Source organism: Lithobates pipiens, unplaced genomic scaffold (assembly GCF_037356315.1).
Source record: "Lithobates pipiens isolate NorthernLeopardFrog02 unplaced genomic scaffold, aLitPip1_a1.2 Scaffold_18, whole genome shotgun sequence".
Classification (NCBI taxonomy): Eukaryota; Metazoa; Chordata; class Amphibia; order Anura; family Ranidae; genus Lithobates; species Lithobates pipiens.
The window spans coordinates 312665774-312677555 of record NW_027507758.1 but is presented as its reverse complement, the minus strand read 5'-3'; the positions used below and the strand labels follow the sequence as shown (position 1 = coordinate 312677555).

The window sequence follows — 11782 nt, the reverse complement described above, 5'->3', positions numbered from 1 at the left end:
TCTTTTGGTGGTATTTGATCACCTCTGCGTTTTTTTTTTTTTGCGCTATAAACAAAAAAAGAGCGACAATTTAGAAAAAAAAACAATATTATTTACTTTATGCTATAATAAATATCCCCAAAAAATATATAACAAAACTACTTTCTTTCTCAGTTTGGCTGATATGTATTCTTATACATATTTTTGGTAAAAAAAATCGCAATAAGCGTATATTGATTGGTTTGTGCAAAAGTTGCACCAAATGGGTGATAGATTTATGGCATTTTTATTATTATTTTTTTTATTATTAGTAATGGTGGCGATCTGCGATATTTATCATGACTGCAACATTATGGTGGACACATCAGATACTTTTGACACTAGGAGGCGATCAAGGGGTTAAGTATGTCCTAGGGAGTGATTCTAACTGTGGGGGTGATTGTCACACCAGAACATGACAGAGATCACTGTTCCCGATGACAGGGAGCAGTAGATCTCTGTCATGTTGCTAGGCAGAACAGGGGAATGCCTTGTTTACATAGGCATCTCCCTGTTCTGCCACTCCGTGACACGATCACGGGGTCCATGACACGACATAGAGTCCGCGGGACCCACGGTCACGGAGTAGGCAGCGTGTGCACGTTCCCGCCCACAATGCCGTCATTTAAAGGGGACGTACCTGTATGCCCATTTGCCCAGCCGTGTCATTGTGCCGATGTACATCGTAGTGCACTGGTCGGCATGGGGTTAAGTTGCACCCATTTGAACTGGTGCCTTTGAAAAGAATACAGTGTGACTTGTCATGCGATGGCCAAAGTCTGAATGGAACCATATGGTGTGTTAGATTTGTTAAGTCTTTTTGGTGATACAATCAATAAAAAACAGAGCTAGTGCTTCTTTCCTCTAACAACAAATGTTTTATTCTGCACTAATGAACAAATTAGTTATTACTTGAGAATACCAAAGTCTAAGTTATTGGAATATAATTGTTATTTATTTTAAGTATCAGAGGAATGTAATCGATCTCCAGCAAGGCATATTGATTCAGTAGCATTTACTTTCCTTCATTTCATTTTGTTTGAGCCATGGAATAGAAATGACTTCAAAATGGCAGAATGTAGTCTACAAGAAAGAAAAACACAGATTAAGCTTTAAATGTATGAAACAGAAACACACATACACAGATAAGTTAATAGATCAGTCTACAAAATCAAATTTTTCATATTTAGTGGCATCTAAAGAGTTAAACAACCCCATGGTTCCATATATCTTTTAGGGACATTATGGTAAAATATCTGTTGTTGTGTTCGGGGATTTGCACATTTGGATGGAGAAAGAGCATTGTTGCAGGGAGATCTTTCTGATGGAATACCCAAAGAATATAGGAAGCCAGGGCCTGAAAGCCAACATCACTTGGGTTCAAGAAGCTATGGCCTGAATATCACTTTAGAACTGACCAATTACAGTACCTTGCTTTTAAACATGTATGCAGATGAACACAAATATGTGTAATATATTGCAGCTTACTAGTCCTTAGTTGTAGAAGGTGCACTCGTTTCAAGCTCTTCTCCTTTATCCTGCCAGTAACATACTTTCTGTCTTTGGCCCCATTCACACAAGCAGACCCATCAGACCTACCTGTCAGTTTTTAAAGCAGACCCAATCGAACCCTCCATTCTCCTCTATGGAGCGGTGGGTGTAAACGCACATGTGTGTGTTTACAACACTGACATCCGATCCATTAAAAACAGACTGATGAGGATCCGTTCTCCTTCCATTTAGCAGATCAGATCGGATGGCAGTTGGGTATAAAAGGATAGGTGGGTTATATAACTCTGACTGCCCATAGAGGAGAGCGGGCTGTGTCTGTAAACCAGCCACCCCCCTGCTTGGCAGAGATCAGCGGACAGATCCTATGCTGAGCATGCGGACTCCTAGGGGAACCCACCTCTCTGTGCTGCCCACCCCCCATAATTTGGGCTTCAAAAGGGGATGGAACTACAGCCAGAATTAAAGAGAAAGTAAACCCTGATGGGTTTACTTCCTCTTTCATTCCCTGCAAAGGCAAAGCATAATGGACTACTATGGATCGCATAGTAGCCCATTATGTGTCATGTGTTACCTGACACAGGAGCCAGCGAAGTCGCCGCTGTCCCCTGTAGTCCGCCGCATCCATCTTGCTGGTGGCGTCTCGCAGCTCCGCCGCTGTCATTCGGCGAAGCCGCGATGACGTCACTCCCACGCATGCGCACGGGAGTCGACACGTGCGGCGGCTCCATTCTTGGAAATGCCGCGCTCAGTGCGCCTGCGCGCCGCTGTCTACGGCGCATGTGCCGTAGACAGCGGTGCCCGTTTTCGGGCAAATATCTCCTAAACCATATAGGTTTAGGAGATATTGCTTGGACCTACAGGTAAGCCTTAATCTAGGCTTACCTGTAGGTCAAAGTGGTTTGTAAGGGTTTACAACCACTTTAAGAGATACTGTATGTTTGACAATTTGACCACAAATCAGAACACTATATGCATTTGTTTCCCTGGTATGTTAAATAAAATAAAAAGTAACCATAGTTCTCCATTAATGGATCTCTGGTGGTGTGCCCTATCCTTATATAGTAGTTTTAAAGGAGAAGTATAGCCAAAGTTTTTAAGTTTTTTTTGGCCCTAATTCTTCTATGAACTAACTGCACTCCTGTGGCCCATTTGCAGCTGACAGCTGGCTAAAGCCCGCTTTCAGCTAATCTTACTCAGCTGGTAGAGGTGTGGGAAAAATCCTGACTTTACAGTCAGGATCCACCCAGATGCCTAGAACGTCAGCTGGCTCGGCCTCTGAGCCAGGTCCTCCTGCCCCCTCCACAGCCCAGTGCTCCAGTGAGCGCTGGAGGGGCAAGGCAGAGAGCCCTAGACTGACAATCACCATCTCTTTGCTCACTGAGCTTTGAGAACTGAGTGATCAGCAGTCTTTGATCACTCAGTTCTCAGTCTTAGAAGCAGTGGGGGACAGATGCAGCATCAGATTGATGCTGCATCCACCTAGGTGAGTATAAAGCCCATACCTTTATATAGATTTAAAACCACTTTAAGAAATGTAACTGGATGCTTTGGGCTTGGTGAAAACCAGTTGGAATAGGACATGCAGGTTGAAACTGAATCTGAGGGTAGTCTGAGATGAAGTAACCCCAGTTGGTAGAATGCATACATTGATATGTGCTCTGATGCATGTCAGTTTGTGCAGGAGAGCCACCATTCACACTAATGTCATGTGGGTGGCATTTTACACACAGCACAGGTTAGTGCTGCAACATACTTTTGTGGAAGAAAGGACACACACACTTCTATACATCACTGGAACTACACTGTGCCCTGTGTATATAATAAGTTCTATTTACCCATAGCAGTGATGGGTCATCATTTGCCACGTCTACACATAGACTGTCCAACTCTGCTCCCATACAACTGAATAAGAGTTTCTAAACAGAATGTAAGCATTAAGCAATATTTATTTCTAAGTACATATTTCACTTTGCAAAGTTCTACAGTACCTTGGAAATGTAAGGATCCGTATGAAAAGCACAGTCCTCAGGATTGGAGGTTGGTTTTGTACATTCAGTTCGACCAATATCAACTTCTATAATATATTTGATTCCAGTAACAGTCTTAAAAAACAGAGAGAGGATGCATGTAAATATTTATCCAAACACATATGAATTTGCACTGTATGCTAATATTCTCAGCAGCATTTACAGAATTAAAACAGGCAGTGAGGAGGCAACATATCGCCTCCTCACTGCCCATCAAATGCTTCTGAAAAGAGCTCACTCTCTGCCATGTCTCCCAACCTCTCCCCCTCATCTGCTCCCATCTACGTATTTCCCTGTCTGCCTAAACTCTCTCCAGACCTTCCACTTGTTTGCAAATCCATGCATTCCCTCCTCTCCAGAGAACCTAAGATAGTCCACATTATAAATTTTGTTTATTTTCTTACACCAACTCCCCGTCGTGGTGCTTTCTGTCTCCCGCCAATGTCGGGGTATTAAACTTTTGGCTGAATTCATTAGATGAGGCTCCAATGTTTTCATTTATTGTTTAGTTGGCATACTAACCCCATGAAACAAACACCTCCACGGTTCCTCTGATAACTATATTGGTGATCTCCTTAATTAACTGCAATGTGTCTCTCCAATATTTTTTGGACACATCCACCATATGTGGGCCATGGTTCCCACTGCACCGCATCCCTGCCAGCATAACCGTGAGACCTCTTTCTGACATTTATGTGCCTTATCAGGTGTTATATACCAGCATGCTAACCATGTGTAAGTCATTTCTGTGGTGTTACTATCTATTGCTGTGGTATGTGTCATCTTAAGTATTTTGCCAATGTCTTGATCTTTTTATCGCTTTCCCAGTGTTGCTCTTCCCACTTTACTATGAATGGCGGTATTTTCAGCCCCTTCAGTCCTACAAGCACTTTATAGATCCTAGAGATCCCCCTCTTTGTGCCTACTGCTGTACATAGCCGCTCAAACAGCCGTAGGTTCTCCTCGGATCTTACTGGTTGAGGCAGTGATGTAACAAAATGCTTCAGCTGGAATTACCGCCATTCATCAATTTCCATTAAGTCTTTTTGGTGTTTTAAACCCTGTAATGTGTGTATTTTACCTTTCACCATAATGTCTTTTAATTGTGCATTTTGTTTTTTTATCCATTCCCCGAACAGTTTCCCCTTCCCCAGAAACTGGTTTCTCTTAATGGTATCAGGGGTGAATTGAATTCTGATTTTTCCTTTGTGTGCATTAAATCCCATATTGCCAAAACCTTCTTTGTTATAACGTGTGTATTTTCACTCAATCCTCTCTACTCCAGTGGTATCCATATTTTCCCCAGTGCTACGTTACTAATTGTGTTTTCCAATTTAACCCATCTTTTCTCCTTATTCTTCTTTACCCATTCTGGCACCCATGAAAGTAATATTGCATTATAATAATTTTTGATATGGGCACCCCCAGCACCCCTTGCTTTTTATCTCTAATCAGTACCAGGCTTATTATAGGCTTCTTTTTCTGCCATATAAACCTTAATAATAGCGTTTTTAATGTCTTAAAGTATACTTGTGGGAGGGGAACTGGCAGCATTTGCATTTTATACATGATCTTTGGCAAAATTCCCATTTTAAAGACGTTTATTCTCCCTAGCCAAGAGAGGTATCCTGTTGCAATTTCAGTTTTTATTTCGTTTAGAAGCGGGATGAAATTTGATTGGTATGTTGTCTCCTCTGATGGTATTATTTATATTTCTAAATATTTTAGTTATTTTTCTCTTCATATAAATGGGAACTCTTCCTGAAATATCTGCACGTCCTGTTTCCTCCAATTGATATTAAGAATCTCTGATTTAGAGGGGGTTCATCTTAAAATTAGATATTTCTCCATATGATTTTAATAACTTCATTAAGTTGGGCAGAGTTACCCTAGGATTGGTAACGTAAAACAGTATGTCATCGGCATAAGCCGGTAGTTTATGCTCCTCGTCCCCTATCATGATTCCCTATATTTGAGTTCTGTCTGATCCCTGTCAAAAATGGTTCCAGCGACAGAACAAACAGTAAAGGGTACAGAGGGCAACCCTGTCTCGTTCCATTATGCATCTCAAAGGGCATAGATACTGTCCCGTTAACCTTTACCCTAGCTGTGGGGTGGTCATACAGGGCTTTAATCCAGTGGGTCATCTTTGGACCTACTCCCATTACCTCCAGTGTCTTCAACATAAATCCCCAGTCAACAATATCAAAGGCTTTCAGCATTTATTGAGAGTTGTAGCCCTGGGGACTTACCTTTTTTTATTTTCTGCACTAGTAGCATCGTTCTGACCCAGTTATCTGCATGTACCAAGTCGTTCATTACCCCTTTCATCCTACTAGCTAACACCTTGGCAAATAGTTTTGTATATGCGTTCAGCAATGAAATAGGTCTATAGCTTGAGCACAGTGTAGCGTATTTTCCTTCCTTTTGGAATAATGATAATGAGCTGCTAGAGCCTCCCTTCTCATCTCCCAGCTTGTTTATATCCCATTCATGTAGGTGCATAATCTAGGGATTAATATTTCCCTGAACCTCTTGTAGTAATATATCGTCAGCCCGTCTGGACCTGGGCTTTTCCCTGAAGCTGTATCTTTTAAGGTCCGACTAACCTCTTCCTCTGTTATGGGTTCTTCTAAAACACTTAGCTTATCTACTGAAATTTCCCTCAAAAAGGCTCTTATTTTTTTCTGTCCTCTCCTTTTCACCATGTGGTGTCTCCTTCTGTTTTACTGAGTACAGTTCTCCGTAGTATTTTTTGAATACTCCTGCTGCTTCCTTTGTTGTATATACCATTTCGCCGGTGCTATTTTGAATTTTCTGTATATAGTTTGCAGTTTTTTTCTTTAATATTTTTGCCAGGTACTTCCCTGTCTTATTTCCTCCAAGATACCTCTCTTATTTCTATTAAAGGTCTTACGGGTTTCCTGTTCTATTAATTCTTTTAATTCGTCCCTTTTTAGGGTGAGCGCATGATATATTTCTTGCTCGCCTTTTTTTTTTATGCTGCTGTTCTAGCTCGTGAATTTTCTTCGTTAGTTCTTCCCTTTTTCTTATTCTCTCCTTTTTTTTTTTTCACTCCCATAGCTATTTAGAATTACTGTTATGTAGGCCTTATGGGCCTCCCACAGCATTGTCTCTGATATTTCTCCGGTATCATTAGTTTTGAAGTATTACTCTAATGCCCTGTACACATGACTGGTTTTCCCATCGGAATAAACTCTGAAGGTTTCCCCCCGACGGAATTCCGTCTTGCGTACACATGATCACACCAAAGTTCAATCGTCAAGAAGGTGGTGATGTACAGCATGTACGACGGGACTAGAAAAAGGAAGTTCAATAGCCAGCAGCCAATAGCTTCTGTCTCGTACTTACTTCAGAGCATGCATCGTTTGTGGTCCGTCGGAACAGCATACAGACGAACGGTTTTCCCGATAGGAATTGGTTCCGTCGGAAATATTTAGAATGCTCTATTTCTAGGTCCATCAGAATTTTCGGAAAAAAAAAAAAGGCCGATGAGGCATACACACGATCGGAATATACGATGAAAAGCTTCCGTCTGACTTTTTCTGTCGGATATTCCGCTCGTGTGTAAGCGGCATCACTCTTTTTTTATTCTATCTTCCGCTTCTTTTCCCTGGATTAGTGTGTTTTGTCTCCATATATTTGCCCAATTTTGGGCCCCAGCTATCTTCATTTTCATAGTCATTGGGGCATGATCTGGGAGGGATGTGACTTCTACTATATTTGTACTAATCACTGATTCCAGTAGCCTCTGATCAATCAAAAAGTAATACATTCTTGAGTACATCTGTACAGGGGAGTGAAATGTATAGTCTCGTATTTTAGCATGCTGTAGTCTCCATACAACCATCAACCGGTTCTGGTATAACTTATTTTTTAGTATCTTTAATTGAGCATTCCAAGTCCTCCGTACCTGGGACGTACTATCTATCCCAGGATCCATACAGAGGTTAAAATCTCCTGCTATAATTACTCCTCCTTCCTTAAACTCCATTCGTTTCTTCATAACTGATTTTAGGTATTTTATTGGGTTCTTATTTTAGCAGTAAATATTTTCCATAATTTAGTCTTCCCCTCAGGAACAGGTAGCACCCATCAGGGTCCACTAACCTCTCCTCCAGGGTAAACCTTACCCCTCTGGCAAAACCGATGGCTACTCCCTTTGACTGTTTTGTTGTGGAATCTTTTGAGTTTAATTTCACATTTGTTTCATGGGAGATAAGATTCTCCCGCAGAAAGATTACCTCTCCGGAGAATTGATTAATTTCTCTTAATATATTATATCTTTTTATAGGTGTATTTAGCCTATATGCATTTCATTCAACGCAGCTGCCAAACGGCCTATTCCACCAGCTCCTTGTCCACAGTCACTCCTTCCGTAGCCCCACCATCATGCACGGAGGAGTCCCCAGAATTATTCAACCACAGTGTCGGGTACATGCTGCTGGTGAATGCCCAGCGATTTGAAGGCTCCAATGTTGATTCCCAGGTTGAGGAAGGGAGTAACGTGACCCTAGAGAGACGGGGTGCCACAGAAGGACAAGAAACTGTCAGTCATGTTCCCCCAGCTGCAGCATACTGCCAAGTTTGCTCCAGTGACGAGGGAGAGGATGATGAGGTCACTAACTGTACTTGGGTGCCTGAAAGACTAGAGGAGGAAAGTGAGGTGGAGGAGGCACAACTCTGAGGCAGAATGTCCACTAGTGGACAGCTTAAGGGCAGCCATCCTATTGCATCACACCGCAGAGCTCCGCAAGTGCAGGGCACTGCTGACTCCCCACTGACTTTTAAAAGTTCCTTTGTGTGGGCCTTTTTTGACACGTGTGCAGCAGATCTCACCTTTGCTGTTTGCAACCTATGTCTGAAGCGGATCAAGCATGGCCAGAACAGCAGCCACTTGGGAACCACATGCTTGACCAGACATATGATGATCTACCATGCAGTCTGTTGGCAACAGCCCTTGAAAGACCCACTTTAAAGAAAAAGGCAGACTTCTCAATGCTCCTCATCTGGGATCTCCAACCCTACTATACCTCCAGTCCTCTCAAAAACCTGCACTGAGAGGAATTAAGTTATAGCAATAGGTGTCCCAAGCACTTGCAGCCAATCTGCTAGAAGTACACCATCAATTGATTTTAGCAGGCAAATTTCCCTACCCCAGTTGCTGAACCGCAAAAAGAAATTTGGTCCCAGCCATCCACATACTCAGCATCTAAATGCTAGCCTGGCCAAATTGGTCGCACTGCTACTGCTGCCTTTTCAGCCGGTAGACTCTGCCCCCTTTCATGAATTTGTGGAATGTGCTGTACCTCAGTGGATGGTTCCCAAACGCCATTTCTTTTCATGGTAGGCCATTCCAGCTCTCTACCGGCATTTGGAATGTTTTGGCCTTGTTAGACAGGGCGGTCAGCAGCAAAGTTCATATTACCGCTGACTCATGGTCCAGCAGACATGGGCAGGGACGTTACCTTTCCTTCATGGCACACTGGGTAACTCTGGTGACAGCAGGGAAGGATGCAGGACAGGGTTCAGTGTTATTGGAGCTTGTTCCACCACCACGCCTCCAAAATGCTAGTGGTGATTCTGCCACAGCTCTCTCCTTCACCTCCTCCTTCTTCTTCCTGTATGGCCTCTTCGGCAGATTTGTCCTCTAAACCAGTGGTGCTCTGTAAGCGTGCAAGGGGCTACGCAAGCAGTCAGGCAAAGATGCCAAACGGTGCTTGAGTTGGTCTGCCTAGGGAACAGGAGCCACACTGGGGCAGAGATTTTGGGGCAGGCTCAGAGGTGGTTGATGCCACACCAGCTTCAGCCAGGAATGTGAGGGGGTACAGTGTTCTGGTACCACCAACATCTAAGTCCCAGTTTTTCTGCAGAGTATATAGGGCAGGCCATATAGTATATATACTGCTGTTCAGAGTATATAGTGCCTGGGGGACACAAACGCCATTTTTTTTTTTGGTGCAGGGTTCCCTTTAATATCCATACCAGATCTGAAGGGCCTGGTATGGATTTGGGGGGGGGGGGGGGGCATCCACGCCATTTTTTTCTCTGTATTTTTATCTATATTGCCGGGATCCGACAATACATTACAGCCGCGAGCAGTTTTAAATTAATTTTTTTCCTTTAGAATTGTAATTTTGCTGTGGTACTTTTATAAAAATGGGAAAGATGCACTACTTTACAGGCATACTAAGGACACCCCACAGGCACGATATATAAAGGAATATTTCATTTTTATTGTTTCACTTTAAGCATAATTTAAATCACTGCTCCCTAAAAAATCACCAGCTTTTCAAACAATTTTTTGCATTGATACATGTCCCCTGGGGCAGGCCCCATGTCCCCAAACACTTTTTATGGCAATAACTTGCATATAAGCCTTTTTAAATGAGCACTTTTGATTTTTCATGGTCACGTCTCATAGACTCCTGCGAACTGAACTGAACCGTGTTTGGCTCATCCCTATTCTCTATGATGCTCCGGGTTGTGAGGGGCCCTTATTGTCCTCACTTACAGTGTAGGTCTGCTGGTGTTGCATTGTACATGTTAACTTCAGTGGGCTGGTCTGCCAATATGCTGCCAAGACCTCCCCGTTAGCACCCCTCGGCGGATTTCCCTGGTTTACAACGGGAGAGGGTCTTTTCTCTTATGAGGAATTAACGGCATTACATCCTGTGCAAAATTCTCCACATTTAAGTCCATTCCTGTCAAACTTCCAGACTCTGAACACCTATTCTCACACACACATAAACCTCATGGTGCCTGGGACCAATGGGGTGCCAAAGAGAAGCAATTTGAGGGACTTGTTGCATGATATAGGGTAGGTCTCCTTTAAAAGGTACCCAAGAAAAAAATTAGCATTTAACCCTTTGTGTATGGGGTAGCCCTATTTCAAGGGTAGTTTTGAATATTTCCCAAAATCCAGCTTTAGGTTTTGAGCATAGATGATTATTCTGAAGCTGAATTTAGCTTGATTTGTTTATTCCTTTTTTTGGATGCCCCAGGTCCTACTGAGAACTAATAATGTTGCAGGCAAAGTATATACATTTGAGTAGCCCTGCATCTAAATGCAAAACTGCATTTGTAAGTGAAGCCCATTTACATGAGACAGTTCCAACATATTACCTCCATCATTTTAGAAAAACCATGGAAGGAAAGACAAGAGATCTCTGCAATTGCCTGCTGGCAAGAGCTTTTATATAAAAGTACTGTGCTCTTTTATTGTACATGTATAGTATCCCTGTACAAGGTATTTGTCATGCATCTCTGACTCTCAGTAATTGAATAATCCTTACTCGTTGTCCTGCACTGACCTGTTTCTGGACCCTGTGTATCTTGGACACTCGATTAACATATATGTCGTTACTGCCCTTATTGTATTCTCGTAGGGCAAATTCCAGGGCCTTCTGTGCTCCTTTATCCCGTGCATCCACATCCTTCGAACCTCCATGGGCTTTAACAGATACTGCTATCAGCAAAAGCACAGCCAACAAAGAGTGCAGCGTCGCCATTGTGGCACTGATTGTAATGGGAGGGGGAGAGGGAAAGAGAGAGAGAGAAAACGCAGCTCCACCACCCGACAACTAAAAACAACTGAATACATTTACTGAATTCAAAGTGCAGGTCATCAACCAAATGTTGATTTACCTAATTCCAGAAAGGGTTATTCACACCAGATACTATCTACGCAGTTTTCTGTTTTTTGCAACACAAGCAAGCTACATGGTACCGTACTTTAAAAATCCATTCAGTGGAGTTGTTTCTACCAGTGTTTCTACCAGTGTAGTGTGTCACCCTGTGTTTTAAAAATATCCTGAATTGTTTGCTGTCACCATAAGGGCTCATTCACATGGACGTAGAAAATGCTATGATGCTATAAACTGGTATGCATCTGAATGCAGCACTAATGAACCCTATAGGATGCACCATAAATTTGCACTATGTTTGGCATTGAGAAAAAAAAGACGCAAGTGTGTCTAGAGCCATATATTCGGTTGTAATTAAGGCTGGTTTACACCAGAATGAGCAAAAAGTAGAGTAGGCGCAATTTTTTAACTCACATCACACCAAACCACACAGTACTGGAGTACCATGCTTTTGGTGGGTGTAGGACCTGTGCATTTTCTAGATGCATTTGAGGTGCCATTAACAATTAATGGCACTCACGCGCATCTAGTAAGTGTGGTGCAGGGAAACGCGCACAA

General features: G+C 42.6%; 1 protein-coding gene across 1 annotated transcript; it reads right to left on the bottom strand.

Annotated features, from left to right (window-relative positions):
- Positions 1-873: 873 nt before the first annotated feature.
- LOC143988003 (cystatin-like) lies at positions 874-11155 on the bottom strand. Its single transcript, XM_077487223.1, has 3 exons — positions 10892-11155; positions 3519-3632; positions 874-1101 (listed from the first exon to the last, which is right to left on the bottom strand). Exons 1-3 carry the CDS (start codon positions 11087-11089, stop codon positions 1024-1026), a joined length of 390 nt encoding a protein of 129 aa, XP_077343349.1. The 5' UTR covers positions 11090-11155; the 3' UTR covers positions 874-1023.
- Between the last annotated feature and the right edge of the window lie 627 nt (positions 11156-11782).